Raw genomic sequence first — 24505 nt, 5'->3', positions numbered from 1 at the left:
CTAAAAAATCGTTATTTTCATGGTTTTTCAGCGCTATTTTCACTTATTTTTGTTATTTGACGCTATTTAGACGAATAGGCAAGTTTTCCGAAGCATAAAATTGAAGATTTTCCGCCAAAATAGAAACTTCCCGATAACATCGGAAATGACGTTCTAACATCATTTTAAAATATTTGCTATCTAAACCAGAAAGTGTTAGCTAGAAATAGACTTATTTATAGAACAATCCCCCACTTCTCACCTCAGGGAAAGTCATAAAACAGTTGGGTGCTAATGACTTTGTGAAAGGGAAAAAGTTCTACACTTAGAAACTTCGAAAGAAGGGATTTGGCCTGTACCGTCCGTGGGCCGCATAAACATTGATAGGGGCCGTATGTGGCCCGCGGGCCGCAGGTTGTGCACCCCTGCTTTATCAATTAACAGTGGTTTCATTCAACTGATGAGTTACTCTTAATGAAGTGGCTTCAGAACTGACTATTAGTCATAGCTGTCATATAATATCCATGATGTGATATCATCCATGATGTGATCAATGTTTAAAAAGTGGCTGCAAGGTGGATTCCAAAGCATTTGACTCAAGAAATGAAACAGGAGCAAATTAATGTCTGTCAGGAGCTTTTACAGCATGCAATAGGGAAAGGGAGGACTTCCTGTTAAGAATTGTTACCAGCAACAAAAACAGAAAAGAAGAGAACAGTCATGGAGTGGCATTATCCATCATATCCCAAACCAAAAGAACTGTATACAGCCATTAGCAAAGAAGGTGATATTGTCCCTGTTTTAGAACAAGGACCACTCATGAAACATTACACATGCCAAGATATCATCATTAATAGTGCCCACTACTCTAAATTCCAGGTCTAAATAAAGAAATGTTAAGTGGTCTAAAGAAAGGAATGTTAAGTGCTGGCAGGCTCTTAACATTCCTCATAACTGACCCCATATGGTACTCCAGACTAGCAAAACTATTCATGACCTGGAGTTTGAGTGATTTCCACATCCCCATAGCTCCAAGTGACTTTCACATTTTTAGTTCATTAAAAAAGTTACTAGAAGGCAACTTGAATGACTACCTCTATGCACAGCCTAATGATTTTTTTTGAAAGAAATGAAAGAACTATTAGATGTTGGAACATGCTTATTGAATTAAGTGGGGACTATATAGAAATTTGATATACAAGGAGCATCCAGAAAATAATGTTTAGCTATAAAAAAGGAAAAACAGTAATGATAGGAAAATGTTTTATTAAGTAATTAGTATAAGACCAGTTAGTTTTCTTTATAGTCATCATTATAATTTAAGCACTTGTCATAGTGGGACACTAGTTTTTGGATTTCTTTTTACAGACTTCCACCACAAGTTCTTTCAGTTAGTTAGTGATAACTTCTTTCACCTCATCATTCATTCCAAAATTTGCTACCCAAAAACTCTTTCAGCCTGAGAAAGAGGTGAAAGTCACTGGGGACCAGTATGGTGTGTGGTCGAAAATGTTCTAGCCAAATTTCTGAAATACAGCTTGAGTGGCTGTAGCAGAGCACATTATCATCTTTGATTAAACATTAAACACCATTTTCTCACATTTTCTTCATCTTAATGTGATCACCATACACTTCCATGCTTTGCTTACAAGGACAAACTTTCTTCATATTTAAAAAATGAATAAAACTTTGCACTTGGTGAGATTTTTGATTTTTTGTACACATTTTAATCCTTGACAAAACAATAACAATAGGCTTGCCATTATCAAAACTCTATATGCACTAAGCTAACACATCAGAGAACAAATTAACCTTGAATTGATGGTAGTCATTCACCTGTGCAGAGGTCTATGCACAAACATTCTTTATTTCTGAATGCTTCTCATGATTATATGAATTTGTTTGCAATAAAAAAAATGTGGTTTCCATATGAATGACTTTGTATACAGGGTAAGCCAGACTGCCCATATACCTCATTTTTAAAATGAAGAGAAATGAATTTCATCAAAAATCAAAAAAATTTTGGTAAATTGAGTGCACTATATCAGTACTGGCCAGAAATGAACTGTCCAGGTCAAAAGTTGAATTTTTTAAATGGAACATGATATTTTTTAATTTAGAATCAGACTTAAAAAAAAATAATGCAATTTTGTCTCGCATTTTTTTTTTTTTTGAAAACACCTCTATTGATTATAATCTCAATAGAGACATTTTCAGAAAAAATGAGACAAAAAAAAAATTTTTTTTTGGCTTAATCCAAAAATGAATTGAAAAATGCTATGTTCCATTTAAAAATTATAATCTTTATCTTGGATAGCCCATTTCCAGCTAGTATCAGAAGTTGAAAATGTCACCATTCCATAGAATTATTGAAACTTATCAAAATTTTTAGGATTTTTGATGAAACACTCTTCTCTTCATTTTAAAATGTCTGGATCACTTTGTATATGCATGCCATGTTGAAACAACCATATGCAAATTTGTTGTTCTAGTAATTCAGTTTTTTATTTAAAAATATCTGAATGATAATCTATTCCCTAGTGTTTGTGACCAAATATATTACCCACAAATTTAAAACAGTACATCAAAAACAAGCACATTTAAATAAGTACTGCCATCTGTTAGTAGAATTTGCTACTATATGCTGTTTTTAATAACAAATGGTATATTTCAGTAAAAAAATAACTTTTAATAAAACTGAAATACATTTTTGGTTTTGTCATTCTAATATCAGTTTAAAAGTAATTGAAAATAGACATGAACTAATTTATTAAAATAATCTTGGAGAATTTCTATCAAATATGATATAAAATGACAGAGATGATGATTATGAATTTAAGTCTAAAAAAACTTAGGTTTTACATATAAGCAGAAAAAGTTTTTAAACTCAAACATAAATATTTTTAATAATTAAAAAGTTGGTTTTTTTTTTTGCTATTGTGAGAAAGAATTATTTATTTTATCTAATTTAAGGAAATGTGTAATGGTTTCGATTAATTAATTTGTTATTTCACTCCTTAGCAATATTTTAGTAATTAAATGTACAGTACTTTTGATTTATGTATTTATTACATTTTTAATTTAAGTGTGTAATAAAAATTATTGCTGTTTTATTAATTTTGTAAAGAGTGATTTGAATGAATATAAAAAAAAAAATTGTTATTTTGAATATTTTTTAAAAGTAATTTATCGTGCTATTATTATAAAATTAACAATAATTGTTGAAAAATATTTAGTTGAAAAATTTTTTTTCTTTCATACAATTGTTTAAGCAAATATAGTTTGGATGTAGTTTGAATTAATAGTGAAAAAGTTTTTTAAATTTGTATATGAATATTTTCAAAAAATACAGTATTTTTTATGTAAGTTACATTTAATGTCATAAAATTAACTATATAATTTTTGAAATAAGTTTGATGTTACAGTTGGCATTAGATATTTTAAATTTATTTATTTAGTTCCTGTCTCAAATTAATTTTTATTGTATATTTATTTGTTATTCTGATATTGATTCTATTTAAATTTTACAATGTTTATAAAATGAATTTTAGTGTATAATAGAAGTGGGTAGTTCTAGTTGGAACTGTTCCAAAGGAACCATTCCAGACTCAGAACTACAAGGAACAGTTCTGCAGTGTGTTAAGACAGTTTCAGTGGAACTGCTAAAGTGCTCTTCATTCTGTACGTTTATTAATATGGTTTTTTGTGGTACAGTGAATTCTTGAACTAAATGAAAATGTTCCATGGGTTTTAGGAATAATCAAATTAATTTAGAGTATTTTAAATTTACAAAATATTTTAAAAATTTATATTTTTATTAGCATTCATAATTATTTATGTTTATTAGTAACTAGCGGTTACATTCAGCATTGCCTGGCCAAAGTAAAGTGGCTAAATGTTGAAATTATAAATTTGGTTATTTTAGTCTACTGTTATGTTTATTGTGAAGTGTCAATTGCAAATCGAGAAGAATGGAGTGTCTTGATTTAATGAAAGTTTATATTTTTCCCAGAGAATAAGTATGAAAAATTTGGCTCAGATCAGACAAAGGGTTTAGGAGTTAATAATAGGGAATGAAATCAAGGGATGGGGTAAGATGTCCAGGTTTCGTGGTAGTTTATATTAACTAGAGTCTGACTTAAACAAGAATAATTTAGAGCAGATTGTTTGTCTCTGTTCTTAATTTAACTGGAGAGACACAAATTATCTTATGCACATTTCCAGCAATTCTTTAATCAAACTAACATTTTCAGCTTTATTAATAAGCCTTCATCAGGTTTTTGAAATGATATTCAATTTGGAACAATATTTAAAATTCTGTTAATTTAGAATGATCATAACACAGTGCAGAACATGATTTCATCGTAACACTTTAAATGTTTTTGTTTTATTTACTTTTATTCCCAATTGTGCATATTTTTAGTATATTATGAAGTTTTAAATTTATATTTTATTTTATTTTATGTGTCAATAATCCCAATAAGCCCAATTAATACTTTTATATCATGAAAATGTCATAAGGTGAATCATTTTTTCCCATACAATTACATGTAAAACCAAATAATTCATTCCAACACGAAAAATACACTTAAATTAAAGCTAAGTAGTACATTTAAAAAAAAAATAATAACTATAATAAGGAAAACACTGAAAAATGCATTTTGTAGTTGTAAATGTATAAATAAACATAATAGAATAATAATTGACTTTAAAAAAATGTAGTTTTATTTGCATTTTACCTTTGAGGATAGACGACGGTGGGGGTGTAAACTGGTGGCGGAAGAGAGGGAGAAGGGAAATGATACTAAAACTTAACTTACATAACATAATGTAACAATAACTTAAAAATAACTTAGAAAAGATAAAAATAAAAAAATATATATATATATAAAACAACACTAATTATTTTTATTCACTGCTTTTTGCTTTCTTTCCTTTGCTTGGTAAAATATCTATCCAAAGTTAGGTTTGGCTTTGTCTACTTTTTAAAATGTTTCTAAAATGACTTAGGCAAATGTCATTACTCTGAGCAGAAATACAGCTAGTGTGAACCTTTTCAGGATGTTTCTTTTTAATAAAATCGGTCACTTTCGGATAATACCTCAAGATTTCCTTTATCAAACGAGATCCTTCCACGACAAAGCAAATGCGCATACTGAGACCGATGAATAGAAGTGAATAAAAAATGGCGCTGCGTCATATGATGAGTTTTTATTTGTATCGTGGAGCAAAAATATGTTTGAATTTCATGTTGTATCCTGAAAATTTTGTATGCTGGGGCATTTGTATCCTGAAGTACCACTGTACATAAATTTATTCATCGTCATCAGCTTATTCTACCATTTCAAACTATGGTATAGCCTCCCTTACATAATCATTCCCATGTTTGCTTTTCATTTGCTTCTCTCCACCATGTTGTGCCTGCTTGTTTCCTTATGTCATAGTTCTATCTTAAGTTTGGATGTCCTTTGGGTCTCTTGATTCCCTATGGATACCAGATCGTAATTCTTGTGGACCATCTGTTGTCAGTCGTTCTTACCAGATGTCCTGCCCATTGCCATTTGAGAGATTTATTTCTGTGGATCACATCAATTACTTGGGTTTTTTGCATTGCTCCATTGACCTTTGGGCAACTTAGAGTTTCACTGTTATTTCTTTCTTTAGGGTATAAGTTTCACATTTTTAAATCATGACTGGTAGTATACATTGATCGAACACTCTTTTCTTCAGGTGGATTGGCATTTTAGACCTGAATATTTCAGAATTTCGTCCAAATGTAGACCATGCTAGTTTGATCCTCCTGTTGATTTCTGGAAGTAGTGAGTCAGATTCCGATATTACTTGTCCCAGGTGTGTATATATATGTATATATATATATACACATACATATACCTGGTAGTTGAATATATATACACAACTACTGTTTCTAGTGTGATGTCATTTATTGTTATGTCTTGATTGTCTACCAGTTCATTGTATATGACTTTTATTTTTTCATTTTAAGGCTAACTTTGTTTAAATCTCTGACCAGTTCTTGTAGTTCTGCAGGATCTTTAGCTATCAGGATGATATCATCAACAAATCTTTGATTGTTCAGGTGTTCTCCATGTATAGATATATCTTTTAAATTTTCGCTGGATGATAAAATTTTCTTTAAAAATTAAGACGTAGTCGCTTCCAAAATTTCTGATCATCATATGACGACCCAAGAATTTTTGGAAGCAACTACGTCTTAATTTTTAAAGAAAATTTTATCATCCAGCGAAAACTTAAAATTTAATAATAATTTGCCACCAGAGGGAGGATAGAAGATAATCTACATTAAACAGTGCAAATTTCCAGTAGATATAAAGAAACTCCCGAACGGAGAAGGATGAAATAAGCAAGACATTGTAAGATCATCAAATCCAATTTTAAAAAAATTATTACTTTTTAATTAGTTGTTTCTATGTTTTAAGGAACTTTTTCCAGGACGGCCACATAGCCTAAAAAGGAAGGTCGGGTCGTCTGAAGTTTTTACTCAGGAACATTTAAAAGAAATATGATGATCACCCAAGAATTTTTGGAAGCGACTATATCTTAATTTAAAAAAAAAAAAAGATATATCTTTGTTCTACTTGATGGAATACATTTTCTTGGGTGATATTGAGTCTCTTTTGTTGTGGGAATTTCTGGAGTGTTATCATATATTTTCACTTTAGCTTTTGCTTCTCTGTATATATGTTGGCTAGAATTTCTATGTATGGTTTGTCAATGCCTTGGTTGGTTAAAGCTTCTATTAATGTTCTGGGATATATGGAGTCAAAGGCCTTTTCAAAGTCAATGAAGGCCATTGCCAGTGGTATTCAATATTCATTGGTATGAATTAATAATTCGTGTTTGTATACAACCTATTGTACTGAAACCATTTTTAAAGCTAGCCTGTTCCCATGGTTGTACAGCATCTAATGTGTGTTTTAATCTGTTGTTGATAATCTTTGTAAATATTTTGTATAAGCTTATGGGTCTATAATTTGTAATGTCCTCTTTGCTGCCTTTCTTATGGATGAGTATTATATTTGCACTATTCCAATGATCTGACCGTATGCATCTTGACCTTAGGCATTCTGTGTATATATTTGCCAAGATTTTCCATGTCTTTCTGCCAGCATATTTCAATATTTCAGTTGTTATTCTGTCATTTCCAGCTGTCTTACCATTTTTCATAGTTTTGAGCACTGATTCTATAGTGAGGTTGCAGCTAGCATTTTTATTGTGAAAACATGAACATTGGACATCGAGTGCCGGCATCTGGCAAGTGTAGAAGGTTGATAATGGCGTTTGTTATGTCCAGTATAGTGAGTAGAAGTTCGGCTTAAACTTGTTAATTTTTCTGTGTTTGGGGTTAAAATTATGACATATTTTATTAAAATAATGATTATTTAATCATTTGTTAATAATATTGTAAAGAAACAGATGATTTTAATCCAAAAATTATTTAATTATTCAATTCTTTTGCAAATGATGCAAAGTGCCTATAGAATTTCCATATATTTGTGTTCATAATAGCTTATCATAATTCTGTAGGAGTAGGTTTGTTTTTTCACAGCATCTTCTACCATCAACAACATAATATATTCATAAATTTTCTAAAAATAATTCAGATTTACACAAGCCATTACTTCCATCAACAAAAGTATGTTGTGAGAAATATCATATGGGAGTAGACATGACAATAATTAAAGTCAAAGTCAAAAGTAATTATTTTGTGTAAAAGTATAATATGAAGTAATTATTAAACATCTTATAAATAGTTTAAAATAGTTTAATTTGTTTAATTACCTTTGCTGGTAACACTTATCGTTTTTAAATGTTTCTGCCATTTTTCAACAATATCCATGAGTCAGTGCGCGATGGGAACATGTGGCAAAATGTGTTTACTTGGAGTTCAAATGTCAAACATGTACTTCTGCTTGCTGTACAAGTTTAATGTTTGAACTTCAGCCACAACCTCTCTTATTTCTTCCATAAGAACTTCTGGAATATTTTCTCCATTGTTAAGTGCTTCTTCTCCAAGCATCTCTGGGACTTTGTATAATTCACTGTAAAACTTGGTTACTTGTTGAATTATTTCATGTGGATCTGATGTTTTTGTTTACCAGCGTGATTATTTGTTTCTTTTCCATGATTAGTGCTCTTTTTATCCTTTTATAACTTTTTCTATTTTCAATTGCATTCTCAATCAATTGTTCATTGTATTTCCTAATATCTTCTGTTATCTGTTTCCTTATTGTCTTATATAATTCTTTGTATTCTATTCTCTGTGTATTAGTACTTGCTTTCATTTCCCATCTGCATTTTAACAGATCTTTAGTTTAGTCAGACAGTTTCTTGTGTTCATTTTTTTGCTGTGGTCCTCCTATTATCTTAGCACAGTCAAGAATGATTTTCATTAGCTGAGAGCTATTGACTTGGTCATGTAGTCTTTTGTTTAGTGCCCTTTGGTACAAGATCTGAGTTTTCCATTAGGTTGTGGACATTGATTCCTAATATTTTTGGTTTTCTGACTAACTTAAGTCTTTCTAGTTTTAAATCTAAAATAGTTCTTGATCTGACTAGTCAATGATCACTTCCTGTTTGGAATTTATTAAGAATGCTGACATCTTTAACTGTGTGGGTCTTGTTGGTAAGAATGTAGTCAATTTCGTTATTAGTCACTGCATTTGGTGTTTCTCATGTCCATTTCTGTTGAGGCTCTTCTTGAAGAGTGTATTTGATATATATATAATATATCAAATATATATATATATATATATATATATATATATGTTCTGGTAACTTGCAAATTGCACCAGTCTATCTCCTCTTTCATTCCTTTCTCCAAATCCATAGGTTCCCACTACTTGTTCCTGGTTGTTTCTTTTTCCCACTTTGGAATTAAGGTCCACAATTAGATATTTGAAATGGCTTCTATTATTGTTCAGTGTCTCAGCTACATCATTATAGAATTCCTCCATCTCTTCGTCCGGGTGTGAAAAATTGTTGGAACATATACTTGTACAATTGGTATGTTGTATCTTTCTGTAAGCTGTATCTAAACTAGATTTGAAATACAGTAGAACCTCGATTATCCGGACTAATTGGGGATGAAGGTAGTCCGGATAAGCAAAAAATTCGGATAATCGAAACAAATACTTTAATTTGTCTTTTAATGATAATACAATACATTTTCTTTTCGATGATATATCGGTAATATTAAAAATAAATACTGTATTTAAATCGTGATCAAATTTTCAAGAAACAAACGTTTGTATTGAATTTGGACTACTATTGACCAGCACTAACAGACCACCTATTGTTTAAAAGGTCCTCTGATGGCGCAAGAAGACGGATTTTATAAAATAAAAAGCAGTTGAAACTGCATTTTTATGAATAAAAATTTGACAAACTATTTATCGTTTTTTGATGAGTAAAATTTTTTTGTGGCGTTCGCGGCTTTTAAGTAATGCATAAACCTTCGAGGTGCGAGGCCCTTCCCCACGAGGCATAGGGGTGGCCCACGTCGGCCATGCCTTACGCAACCCTTGGTCGTAGAAATGGTGTAATTTGAATATAAATTATTTATAAATACAAGTTATATTTTTATTGCGACGTAAAATATATTTAAGAGTTTACGACCACTGTGCCGGGTGAGACGTTGTTGAAACAAAAAAAGTTATGCATTCCATCATGTACATACACAGTGTCGTAATTCGCCAAGTGCAAATCAGCAAATTCGTAAAATTTTTGTTTATTTTGAACAATCCGGATAATCGAAAATCCGGATAATAGAGGTCCGGATAATCAAGGTTCTACTGTACTTGTTACGTCAACTATTCTGTTTTACCATTTCTTGTTAATTAGGAAACCTACACCACTTGTTCTGCCTGTCAGTGTCCCTTGGTAGTAAAAAGAATTGCCTGTTGTTAGATCTAGTAGCTCTTCACCTTTCCGCCTAATTTCACTGATTCTAATGACGTCCCACTTTGTTTTCTGCCTCTTTTTCCAGTTCTATGAGTTTAGCTTGATTTGATAGCGTATGGCAGTTGTATATTGCTATGTAAAGCATTGTAGTTTTGTGTGGATAGTTATGTTTTAGACTCCACAGATTCTTAGCACCCTCTGCCCGCCTGACTGGTTCCTGAGGTCTACCTATCCCAGGGTCATTTGGGCCACTTATTATTATTATTATATATTTCATAAAATTTGAAATGCTATTTAATTTAATAATTATATTTTATACAAATTTTCAAAAACGATATTAAAATTATTATTCTACAAGAATGTTTCAGTAATGCAATATTTTTTTGCTATAACATTAGTTTGAAATGAAAAATTATTAATGAATGAATCTGTCTATCTAAATAACTTTTTTTGATGAAGAAACATATAAAAAATTAATTTAAAAATCATTACAGTTTGTGAAAATCTTACTGCAGATTTAATCTGATAGTTGAATTAGTTGATTGTAATATAAAAAATACAACACAATAAGTTCATTTAAATGATCAGAGTATTTGTTGATATGTGTATACTATATATATATATACACACACATACCTATATAGAAATATTTGGCATTATGTATAATTAGAAAAAAATTATAGCTAGCATATCTTAATTTAATAAAATTTTACAAGAAAATTAAACAAGACTTATTTAATTTACTTATTCTAATCATGTAATTATGTATAATTTGTTCAAATTATTACATTTATATAAAACAATGATGGAAATGTTTAGCATTTGTTAATATACTGTTCTGAAATTTTATTTTTTTTTATTGCTTTAGCTATCTATTTTTGAAATCATAGAAGTGAATTTATTGCAAAGTATTTTATTTACCTTTGACTATCAGAATTTATGAAGATAGAGATATTCATATTGCTTTATAGACCCAACTTAGTAATCAATTTTGAAGTGTATTTCATTTATTAAATGATGCATATAATGTTTTCTGTAAATTTATTTCTTCAATGTTTCCTTGCATTATTTCATTTATGTTTAAAAACAATCATTATTATTTTGTTGTGTAGCAAAAGTTTTACATTATGATTGTCTTAGGTAATATTTCTTAATTTTATTATTTACAACATTGTATAAATATATACAGTCAAATCCTGTTATATGTTTTGCAAGTGAACTGAGAAAAGCATAGTGGTAGTTTGAATTGCTTTTAGAGGGAATTTAGTCAACATAAAAGTACAGCATAGTACAAATTAACACTGTACAACTGAATTTGTATATGAATTCTGAACAGAACAACATATAAAATGAAAAGTAAACTGGACAGTTGTCTACTTTTATTGAAACTTCAGTCATGTGAAAGAATGAAGAGTCATTCTAAAGATTAGTTCATACTGGCAGCAAATAGTGAAAATGAATGACAAACTAGAAAGTGATTTTTATTTCCTTACTGAAATTGGTTCAACACTTCCAAACATGGAAAATGAAATTTTTCAACCTGTTGGACTGAAAGAACAATTTGCTAAATGAGAAAATTCATTGGAAACAACTCACAAGTTATATATTACAGTGGTGCTTTGTACTTCAAATTTAATTCATTCTAGAAGGCCATTTGAACTATGAATCTTTTAAAGTCGAATCAGTTTTTCCCATTTGAAATAATGGAAAGTGACTTAATCCATTTCCAGACCCTAAATAATACCCATTTTGATAAATTATGTATATTTGCAGTTTTAAGTTTAAGATAAAAGTAACACAACTACAACTAAACAACGATCTACAATTAACCATTAACTGGCATGAAATTCTTTAAAAATCGGCAAACATTTTCGATTCCCCTCCTGGGATCTTCTTCAGGCTTATTTTTATACCTTCCTTTATAACTGGATTCTTTAATTCAAATGTTTTTAAAAATTTGAAACATGCCACTTTCCGAAAAAAATTTTCGAAAGTGGAAGGAATCCACGTGCTATTTCAAATATAATTTTCTACCACTGTAGATTCGTTGTGTGCAATACCTCATATAAATTTATTGTATAACATATATTATGATTTATTGTCAATTAAAAATTGCCATGCTGCAGAGAGATTTATTTCTTCTTTGAAATTAATGCATGTGGATTTGCAATCGGCTTTAAAGATTTCCACTGCCTCCAAAGTTCTTAGTTGCCCCTGGTGTTGGATGGTGTGGATAATGTGCACTTCATCGAAGATAGATGTGATGCCTGGGTTTGTTGCATATGTAGATAGGGCTGTCGTACATTTATTATGTGCAATGTTGGATTTATGCTCTTTTAATCGTGTGGCCAATGAACGTTTGGTGGATCTGATATACACTAAAGGCCTATCCCATCTGTTATCTTTTAATGGGATACTGTATATTCCTGGAAGCCTGTTTGGGTCAGAATTGTCCTTCCTGTTCCTTAATAAACTGTAAATGGTTGGGTTTCTTTTGTATGCAATCTTAATTCCCTTTACTTTTACAATTTTTTGTACATTGCCTTTAGATGCAGGTTATATGTTATTGGTACCCTCTCTATGTTATCCTCATTTCCATTATTTTGTACTTCTACCAGATTCTGTAAATGCTGGTGCTGCTTACACAATCCATTTATAATGTTGCTGTAACCATACTCTTTAGCGATCTTTCTAATGTAACTTAATTCTTGCTGGAGGGCTTGTGCGGGGAATGTGTATAGGCTCTTTCTACTAATTCTCTAAACACTGCTATCTTATAAGAAAATGGGTCACATGATTCTTATGGTATATATGTTGATACCGCTGTAGGTTTTCTGTAGACATAAGTTTGTACCACCCTTTCTTTCATTTCTATGACTATATCCAAGAAGTGTACTTTATCCATACTATGTTGTTCCATTTCCACTACAAGGCTATATGGTTGTTGTTCATTGTTTCCATAAAATGTTCTATATCTGGCTCAGTTTTCCAAAGGATAATTATATCGTCGATATATCTTCCGTACAGGATAATATTTGGTAGAAATGAGGGAAGGACTTTCCTTTCTAATATTCTAATCACCATTTTGCATAAATCTCCAGATAATGGACTTCTCATTGGCACACACCTTCTCTGCACATATATAGTGCTCTTGAATTGGAATAAGGAATTGTAATAAGCCAGATGTGCTAACTCGAGTATACTGCGGTGCAATGTGATGTTGTCTATGTTAGAAAGAAGGAAGTCCCTGAGCGCATAAAAACATGGTTGAATTTTTATTAATGGGTACAAGGATCTAAAATCCAATATCGTTGTGCAATTGGGAATGCCTATCTTCTTAAGTTCATTGGCCACAAGATTAAAAGAGCATAAATCCAACATTGCACATAATAAATGTACAACGGCCCTATCTATGTATGCAATAAACCCGGGCATCACATCTATCTTCGATGAAGCGCACATTATCCGCACCACCCAACACCAGGGGCAACTAAGAACTTTGGAGGCAGTGGAAATCTTTAAAGCTGATTGCAAATCCGCATGCATTAATTTCAAAGAAGAAATAAATCTCTCTGCAGCATGGCAATTTTTAATTGATGATAAATCATAATATATGTTATACGATAAATTTATATGAGGTATTGCACACAACGAATCCACATTGGTAGAAAATTATATTTGAAATAGCACGTGGATTCCTTCCACTTTCAAAAAATTTTTTCGGAAAGTGGCATGTTTCAAATTTTTAGAAACATTTGAATTAAAGAATCCAGTTATAAAGGAAGGTATAAAAATAAGCCTGAAGATGATTCCAGGAGGGGAATCGAAAACGTTCGCTGATTTTTAAAGAATTTCATGCCAGTTAATGGTTAATTGTAGATTGTTGTTTAGTTGAAGTATATACAACCCGGTGTGGTGAGAAACTACAGTAACACAACTAAATAATATACATAGATATTATAAAATGAAATAAAAATTGCATTTACTGGTTTCACCCCATCAACTTTGGCATCTTAAACATGGTTGCCATATCCTCCCCAACCCTTTATGCTTTATGGTAAGTTCCGTTTTCATCTCAATCGTGGATATTACAACCTTCCTCTTAGACTTTGTTGCTTCTGCACATTTTTCAGATGCCATGGTTAATAATTAAAGGTTATATTGGGTTGAACAGAAAGTTTTTGCCTACTCTTAAAAGCTGTTCCTTACTTAATTAACATAGATTTGTGTTAAATTTTGCAACTTATTGCACATTATTGCAATTTTGCAATAATGTGTTAAATTTTGCAACTTATAATTAAATCACAAATCTATGTTAATTAAGTAAGTTGCAAAATTTAACACATTATTGCTATTGTGAGATTTTATTTCACATTTTGTTTAAAAGAAACTATCTATCCAAAGACATTTCAACTTCGTATTTTTTTGTTTAGTTTGTTAGGCATATTATGCTTTATGAGTTTCGGGAAGGATATAAAACATACAGAGTGCCCAAGAGCTATAAAGAAAAATTGCAGGAAGAAATTGTTAAAAATTGAAAATTAACACACAATATAATTAACCAAACACACCAAAAATTCTTTGTAAACAATTTGAAAAAAAAAAAAAATCACTGAAAACACACAAGTGTAATGCATGACACAACTTGGGTGCATAACAGATGGCATTTACTTAACATGCACATGCAGTTCAAACTTTGAGAAAATTTTGTTTCAGAATTCTAATGAAGCTTCAACATTAATGTTTGAAGTCCAAGGTAACACTGTATTTGCTCTGCTTTTTGCATTTGTATAATTTTCTGTCAGTGTGGAATAACCTTAAGACAATTTTAGCAAGAATGCAAATTATGTATTATTTTAATAGTTGCTTAAAGTAACATTAATCAAATTTTTAAGGAATCTACTAATATAAATGCTTATTATAAACATTTTAGTGCAATTTTTAGACTTTTGTACAAAAATATTTACTTTTTTTTAATGGAAGTTGTAAATTTGTTATAATTATTGAGCTGATTAATTTGTGTGTTAATTTATGTATGTATTCAAGATAATGTTTTATTGAAGACAAAGTTTCCCTATAACTCTGATTGATAATCACTTACAATTTTTCCATTTTGAAGTGAATAATGTGTACAAAACAATGCTATAGATACCAAAAAGTATCATGTATAAGTGGAAAAACTTAACTGAAGTCTTTTATAATGGAGAAATACCATGCAGAATATTTTTAGCAACATACAACTAAGAAACACTGTAAGGTTTGACTATAAATCAAAAACTTCAACTTATGAAGTGATTTTGAAATTCACTAAAAAATTTCATTCAAAAGAAACTGAATTGAAATCTAAAATTTGAAAGAATTTCTGTTTATAATCTATTTTATCTGAAAGTAAAGAAAAAAGTTAAATATGGTCTTTTGTATAGAATTGGAAAAGTTACTTTAGGATAAAAATAAATTTGAAATATTAAATTTTGCATTTACAGGAAAAAAGTACAAATTGTAATATTTTGATAAGAACATATATTTAATTATATTAAATAATGCATTTTGTTGTGAAATAAAAAGATTAAAATTTTTGTTTTCAATAAATTAAAATTTTTATAAAAATTTTTATGTTTTAAGAAAGAATTTGTCGACCACAAATGAGTTACCTGCTGCAAACGATGTAATAGAAGTAGATACTGCAGGTGAAGGTCTGGATTTATGTCCCAATGAAGAAGAAATTAATAGCTTGATGAAAGAATCATATGTAGACAAAAAACCAGAGGTAAGAATCAATTTTATTGTTTGTATTTCAGAAATAAAATATTGACAACTAATACACACAATTTCTAATCATTGTTCATGCACATTTTTAAAAATATTTGAATGAAATAACATTTGAAATATCATAGTAAAATGGATCATTAAAAGCTAATCTGTTACTATATCATAAACAAGAAAATATTAGTAAAATTGACACTACAAAAAATCTACACTTACAAGGAAAGTCTGCAATCCATACATGAAATACATGCAATAAGCTCCTGAAACATCATTTATTTGTTTTGGATGAAAATGAAATTCATTTTTGCACCTGGTCCTCCAAGTGCCAAAAAAATGACCTCAAAATTCACAACACACACAACCATCTCACTCTATTTAGCCAGCTTTCCTTTTGGTGAAGTTGTAACGAGAGCATGTGTTTTCCTCCCTTCTACCTCTGGTAACTGAGGTTCAAATCTGATTTACAGATGATAAACCTATAACTTTTTTTACATTTGCTGACCTATTTTTTATGTATATGGGTGTGTTATTTATAACATATTGTGCTGATTTTCAATAACATTTCAAGAAATTTCTGTTAACAAAAATTCTACAGTTTTGGTGACTATTTGATTTGATTTAGCACTCCTAATTATGTAATATAAGAATTTTAACACTTGAAAATTATAATATAGAAGTGTATAACTTTCACTCCTTTGATTTTCTGGAAGAGGAATTGGTACAAGCGTCGTCCCAGAAGTATCTGACCTGACATATAGATGGCAGTAGTTTTTAAAAAAGAATTATTTTTTATTCGAAAGCATCAACCTTATAAAGCTTAACAAGGTAGTGTCTTCAAACTTCAGTATTTGTTTGACAGCCATCAATAGTGAACAATCTCAGTGAATGTGTAAGCATGGAAAAAATTGGTCATTGTTATGTGATACAATACTTTCATTTGAAAGATTTCAGTCCAACCAATATTAAAGCTGAGCTAGATTCTACTCTGGGTGAGTCTGCTCCCTTGTTTACAACAATAAAATATTGGGTGGCAAAGTTTATTTATGGTTTTGACTCCCTTGTAGGTGAATTTCCTGTTGTTGGACTGAAATTTTTAAATTGCAGACCTATAGATTTCCACTGTAATCTGTAATTTGTTTAATCTAGAGAACAGAGTTAGATGAAAATTGTGACCAGATACAGGAAGTTTATTTTTAAATTAAAATACAATTAAAAATTGCAGTTCATAATGGATATAAAATAAGTAAAAGAGAGAAATCAGAATATTTGATTTGGAAGTCTCAAAACTGCATTGAGTATCCAAATTAAAACCTATAGCCACTGAGCAATAAAATGTTATGTTGTGATAATATTCAGTTATATAGATTTGAGAGTGAATTGCTCAGCTTCTCTACAGTAAATAGGTAAATTCAACAAGTTGGCTTCTAAACAGCATACAAATAATTCTCTCAGAATGAAAAATTATCTGTTTTCATGATATAAGTTTAATTGATCTTAAATTCCTAGGAGAGAGTAATAATAACTCTGGCAAGACAAATGCCTTAGGCATTTCAGGGTAAAACCAGAAAGGCAAATGAATGACTACAGTATATGAAAGAGTTTTTTGTCTTCTTAAAGATGACATTAGGAAGGTTAAACAAAAGTTGTCAGATCAAGTTAAAAGTAGATATCATGTATCTACTTTCATTCATGGATAATCTCTGGGTGATCCATTTTTTTATTTATCATCATTATTGCTAAGTATTTTAATAATCATTATTTACAATTCAATTTGAGAATTTTATCATCAGGGGTCACTGCAAGTAAAAATTCACTAACTGACTACATATATAGGAATCAGAGTTTCCAATTTTCAGGGGTTGATTTATCTAACCGCCAAACACCTGAAGTAATTCTGAATATCTCTGAAATATCTTCCAAATATTTCATTTGAAAGAAAATTGTTTTCTTGGGTAGTGTGTAAAATTTCAAGATTTTCTGTAATGCAGGTGCCAAAATATAAGCAATTAAAAATGCAAAAATTGCCAAAAAAGCTGTATTTTCTCTTTTTTTCTTCATTCAGCATTGAAGACATTTGTAGAGAGAAAAATGACTGGGTCTAGAAAGCTCAAATTTTAAACTTAAGCCTTTCTCATTATCAGTGAAGAGGTGCTCATGAAACTTCTGGGTCAGTAGATCAAAATTCATGGGGTTTACCCATAGAGCTAATTCAGTTTTATGGCTGAATTTCATTCAAAATATTACTAAGAATTACAAAAGCTCAAATTTATGCAAATTAAAACTTTCGATATGCCAGTTAGAAAAATCATTATTAAAAGTGTTGGTTGGGATGCTTTCAATTGGTGGTGTGTTCGGTTGATGCCGACTGAATCATAGTCAATCTGTGATAGTCAAAATTGATTATTTGTTACAGTATTAGTTTTTATTGTTCACTTCAAAAAGTGGAAAAGCAACCATTATTGTAAATAGGGTTATTTTTGGGAGTTGTGAAGATAATTTAACATTTGGTTTAACAAACTGTGGTAAAATTTCGGTTTGCTTTATCATATGAAAATTAACATTGTGACAATGACATTTTGCCAGGGCACAGTAATGAATGAGTACAGTTGATTTAACAGTAAAAATTTGCTTTAACACAGAAATTCATTTTATCAGTGTGTTTTAAAGCAAGTCATTGTATACAGCTTTATAATTTCTAAATTGAACCCTGGAAAGGCATGGAACATTCAATGAAAACTAACAAAACTATAAATAATTGGAAATTAATGGTTTCTATTGCCTCATTTATTTATTTTATGCCATAAATATAACTACTTATACTCTTGTGAGGCCCCAGAAATAGCCCCCCAAAAGAAAGATATGTAAAAATTTATTAAGTTAAATCATCAAGAAAACAAATTATATGTGTCGAATCGGTGACACCGGACTTTGACATCAACGCTCATAAAAAATAACGGAAAAAACAAAATTTTAGATATAGAAAAAGAAAATTTAAAATATTAAAGTTAAGACGCAGTTTAGAAAGCAAAACACAACTAGAAAAAAAATATCAAAATGAGCATAGATGTCATAGTCAACAATTAAATGTGATCAAAGTCTAAAAGATGGTGTCGGATAAACCATCTCCAGCCGACCTTTCCCGTGAACTTTACAAAGCTCCATTTACACCTGGAGACAGGTGGAAGACCAATTAGAAAACGATGATGTAAGGTCTGTCTGATTAGCAAAAAGCCAATCTCGAAAAACTTATAAAAACACCAATTCCAAGGACAACGGGGCTTCTAACAAGACTTTTGTGTTCGTGTATCTCCGTTTTTTTTCTTTACCTCTGTTCATCTTTTGTGTACTGTCTTCAAGACATCGAACATTTTACTCAACGCTGGTGCAGAGCACTGCCGAAAACTCCTATGACGCAGGACCAGATCTAATCCAAAGACATCTTAAAATTTGGAATCTAAGGACCTTTCCAACAAAAAAAAATTATGTAAGCATTTTCGATCAAGAATAAACGGTTTGCCTCTGTAAAACACTTGTCTCTTGCTGCCTCTCAAAATTGCCACCCACATACGCTTAGACCTTAGATCATCCCGACGGTAGGGAATAAAATATCCCCCCCCAATCAGCGTTCTTACACTCTCTGGAAATGCAGTAAACTTCTGAGCACTTCTTGATTATTTGCAGTGCATTGGTATCAATAAGTAGAATATATACAAGCTACGTGAAATTCAAGCAAACTTTCAGTACTAATGAAATAAGTTTTGTTTTACTAATAATTTAAGTTAATAATAATAATAAATATAATTGAAAAATAACTAAAATATTACACAACATTAACTAACTAATAATTAATAGAAGAATTATATAATATTACTACTATTGTCAAGTGAGATACAACATAACAGGATCAGGGATTTGTAGATAAACCTTAATGCTTAGAACAAGTACAAGGCAAGTCTAAACTGAGCATGTCCTTGAACTCCAAATGATTTTTTAAGTTAAAAAAAAATTAATACTTCTCTTGCAAGATGTCTGTTCTTATTATTTTTTTTTAAGTAATGAATATATTAGAAAATCATTTTAAAACTGGAATTTACACTAATCATTTTATCATTATTAACTTCTTTGTATGACAGGAAATTCAGGGGACAAAATAATCAAGACTTTGTAAATCTCGGATAATTCAAAACTTGATACTTCATTCTGTACAATATGCCAAGTGCCATATAACTGATATAATTTATTAAAGAAATGGAATACATCTACATATGATATACAGAATGCTACTTTCATTAATAATGTCATTTATTAATTCTTATAAATAATAATAATAATGATGATGAATTATACAGTAACTATTAAAAAAATTTTGTATGTTCCTTTCTTGCATTCCATTTTAGAACTCTCAGACCTGAAGATGATCTATACAGATCAAAAATGTTAGTCTGTCATTTAATTGAGTGTGTAGTGGCTTTTTTCTCACTGGAAGAAAGAAAGAATCAAGTATGGACTGCTTTGTTGTCTGTTTGTATTGTTTATGTGCAAAGGCACATAGCTTCTCAAGGGCAAGATGAATATCCTTGCTAGCACTCATACATAGCATAATCTTCAAGCATTATATCAATTGTGCATAGAGTGCAAAAATTTCCTTTGACATGATTTTCTGGTAGTCTTTGTTCTTGCTACTGTGTACTTTGAGCATTTGTGCTGGTACTGTAGCTGCATCCAGGTTTGGTATTGTCTCATTAAAGTTGATGTCATCAATTGTTGCAATATTGTTATCCACACTCACATAATAGGGAGGTTGTGGCTGAAGTTTTCTACATGAAAACATGAACTTCAGACGTTCAGCGCCGCCTTCCTGTAAGCCTAGAAGTTTGACATTGGCATTTGAAACATCAGTGGAATCATGCTCGATGTTCCAAATGCCATTGTCAAACTTCTAGGCTTACAGGAAGACAGCGCTGAACGTCTGAAAGTTCATGCTTTTTGCACTGAAAATTTCAGCTGCAACCTCGCTAATCTGGGAAGTTCATGACATAGTTGATGTTTTTGTTAAGGCTTTCCATTAAGGTGGCACTTCAAGGTCTCCAGCATCTGCATGCTGTTGAACAAAACCTGGATTTTGCAAAACAGTTTCTGATACTTTTGGCTGGAATTTCTTGTCAGTTGGTCACAACATTCTGTAGAGCATCCAAGACATTCTATTTTCTTTTTTTTTTTCAGTGGGTACACTTTGAGAAATCTCTCCACACATGAACTGTACATCAAATGCATCCTGTACCCAGCTTTCAGTTATGAAATTATGCCTTGATCTAAGGCAGTGTTTCTCAATGGGGGTGATATCACCCCCATGTGGGCATTTTTCCATGTTGAGGCTATACCTGGCATGTTGAGGCATTATTCCATGTTGAGGATATAATGTTTACTATATCTGGGCGATAATAGTAAAACATTATATTAAGAATAATTAGATATTTTATTCATTATATTGTACAATAATTAAACAAATAACATTATACTAGTCACTAGTCTATTCAATGCAGTACAAATTTGGCGTTAGCCTTGTCCCTCGGCATCGGAATTTTGTAGTGAGGGGTGCGATACTATGTTGAAGGGGGCGACGATTTGTTAGAGGTTGAGAAACACTGATCTAAGGACTGGATAACATGGACAGTGTTTGTTGATAAAAAAAGCACCTGAACATTAGGAAGGTATAGACCTTTGATATTGTAGGACAATATTCAATCCATTAGCAATTCCATTTTTGCATTGCCATTTTGTTTTGAAAGCATAGCAGTCAGTCTCAAAATATCTTTGCAGTCAACCAACATTTTTTATTTAAGTCGTAGGGATAAGGAAACTGCAGTTATCCTTGTATAACAATCTGCCTCATGTAATGAGAGTTGGCAAATTTGCCAGTTATTACAGACAGAAATTTCTCTGTGCCATCTACTCTGCAACACAGCATGACTGCCATAATGGCAAATGCAACAAGGAGATGATCACAGTTTCTCCTTCCAGTGCTAAATTTTTCAATAGCATCAAATTGTAGTATACACCTGTCTCATCTACATTGAAGATGTCATATTCAGCATATTCTTGTAGTATTGGATAAACAGTTTCTAGCCATGATTTGGCTAGAAACTGTTTATTCAATCAGTGAACACTAGTACTGCCATGATTTGGCAGTATTTGTGTTCACTGATGAAAAATTTACTTCAGGCATTCAGAGATATGATATTGTGGCAGACTTAAAATTGGCACAATCATCTGTTTGAAAATTTGAAATCATCGATTCCCATGCATGATCTTTTTTTCTTTGATCAGAGGTCCTAGCAGGAATATTTTTTGCACACACATCAGAAAATCACTGGAAAAGAGCATCTTCTAGTTTTTCATATTTAGCAGTTCACAGACGTTTTTGTTTGCCAATTTTGTCAGTTTTTTGGCCATGATGACAGCTGAAAAAGAAATATTGAAAGCCCTTGCAGTCTCACTTTTCAAATGTACAGTACATTCTTATCCACCTCCTGGAGAATTCTAGTTTTTTTGCAATCAAGATATCATTTTAGCTTCTCTTGGAACCTTTTCATGATGCCTCTAAGAAAATCACTTTGACAAGCAAAAATATTCACTTCCTGCCCATTCACTATATATTTCTTTGCTGTACAATGGAGATCAGCTAGTTTTAGCAAAATGATATCATGTATTGTACTAACATTGCAGGTAAGAAGAACATATCTGACAACCTGTGATGTTCTCACCAGACAGGTTTTATAAAAAGAAAAGCAAAATTCTCGAAATGTAGTTTAAATTACTTTTAAAGTAGCCGAATCTTGCAAACCTTAAATCCAACCATATTTTATGAGATAAGAGTAGTTAATGGTAAGGTAAGTCATAGCAATCCAGAGTTCGAATTAATGAGGAATCCCTGTATTAGTTTAATAATATAAAGAATTATTCATTGTATTATTTCTTTAAAAGCTATTTTGATATTTCTTTGAATGCTCTGATTCATTACAATATTAATGTAAATTATATATATATATATGACATGATATAGCAAGTATTGAAAGTAACATTATTAACAATTTTAATTTTAATACTAGCAAAAAATGTAATCTTTATCCATATCAGATCTAGAAATGCTGACTATTATTACAATGAAAAAATAATAATAATAATTTTATTATTTATTTTTTACATATTCATGCAGCTTCAAGAAAAAAGTATTCAAGATAGTTCAGATGGTCAAGTGCATATTTCAAGCACAACAGTAACAGTGGAAATGGGAGAAAAGGAATGGTTGAATGCTTTCACTAAGACTCAACTGGAAATTTTAGAATTAGAGATGCGTGCCAGGGCTATTAGATCTTTGATGAAAGCGCAGGGACTACATACTTCCGAAGATGATGAATCTCTTCACAAAATTGATAAGAAAAAGGATTCCACATTCTCATGATCATTCTTCCTTTGAAAATCATTATATTTGAATGCGTGTAAAATTTTGTTTAATAACTGAATTTTGATCAGAATCATTAAATAATTATCTTTACTATCCAACAAAAGTCTTGTTTATCTTATTCAAGCAGAACACTAATTCACATGAATGAATAACTAAAATATGTTTCTTCATTAAGTTTAATTATAGAAGACAAAAGAAATACACACAACTTAATCCCAATATACAAGTGTACCCTATTCCTGAATACTTCTCAGTAAACAAAATCTTATAAATTAGGACAAGTTTATTCCTTATTTCTTAAAGTTGCCCTACTCATGTTCTCCAAACAACATTAAATTGTTACAAAACATTGATTTTCACTAATACAAAATGAGGAAAGTGAATGATAAATTATGTACAGTATACTCTCAATTATCTATGCATGCTTACATCTTGATAAAAGAAATATGTCAGGAATACAAATATTACCATTAAATTTAAAAAATCTACATTGTTAACTAACTCTTGCTATTTAAAATGGTATGTTGAGTGTCAGAACTACTTCCAGAATATCAAGGCATAAATTAAAGGTCTAACAAGTAGTGAGTGAAGTTGATTCTTGAACAATACAATCATACTTACATATGTATTGTACAGTCGAGACCCTATAAGACAGTAGATACATTCCATTCTTTACGAATCCAATTTCTTACGAGTCCTTCCAATCACAGCCCGACACGTGTCAAGTTTACGGACTACGGCTGTTTGAAAGGTTTTCTTCCATAAAATTAATCGATTCTAGACTAATCCGACTCAACATTTCCAAAATACGTATATTTTTTTTTGGAAATAATCCGTATAAACTACGCTATAAACAAAAAATTGTATGATTACTTACCGAGTGTGCACCATTCAAGCTTGTTCAAGCTTGAATGGTGCTCAAGCTTGTTTTCGTCGCGGAACAGCTCAGCAAACTGCAGCCGCGATTTCTGATGTTATTTTTCTGCGAAAACTTTGCTGAACTTTGGAGACATCATTAATATAAATAATTTTTATCGCTGTTGAATAAGATATGTTTCTTTCACAAGAAACGTATAAAATTACAGTGCTGTATTAGACTTATGGTACCTAATTTACATACTGTACAGACGATAGTTCGCCTAAACTCTCTGTAGCGTGGCCCAGGTGGCAGAAAATATATATATAATTATAATAAAGTTACAATAAATTAAGCTAATATATAATTATATATACAATACCTAATTAATATATAATTATATGTACAGTACCTAATTTATGTATAATTTATATATAATACTGTACAGACGATAGTAATCTCTCCGTAGCGTGGCACTTGACGACGGAAAATAGTTC

General features: G+C 30.8%; 1 protein-coding gene across 4 annotated transcripts in view; it reads left to right on the top strand.

Annotated features, from left to right (window-relative positions):
- LOC111626601 (caspase activity and apoptosis inhibitor 1-like) overlaps positions 1-23271 on the top strand; it is a 176090-nt gene extending 152819 nt beyond the window's left edge. For all 4 annotated transcript variants that reach the window (XM_023370036.1, XM_023370037.1, XM_023370039.1 and 1 more), the window contains 2 exons: positions 15544-15688; positions 22904-23271. In XM_023370036.1, the coding sequence (XP_023225804.1) occupies positions 15544-15688; positions 22904-23149 (391 nt within the window). In that variant the 3' untranslated portion in view covers positions 23150-23271. The remainder of the gene's footprint in view (positions 1-15543; positions 15689-22903) is intronic.
- Positions 23272-24505: the final 1234 nt, after the last annotated feature.

Source organism: Centruroides sculpturatus, unplaced genomic scaffold (assembly GCF_000671375.1).
Source record: "Centruroides sculpturatus isolate CEXI.00-Female unplaced genomic scaffold, Cexi_2.0 scaffold465, whole genome shotgun sequence".
Classification (NCBI taxonomy): domain Eukaryota; kingdom Metazoa; phylum Arthropoda; class Arachnida; order Scorpiones; family Buthidae; genus Centruroides; species Centruroides sculpturatus.
This window is presented reverse-complemented; position numbering and strand designations above follow the sequence as displayed.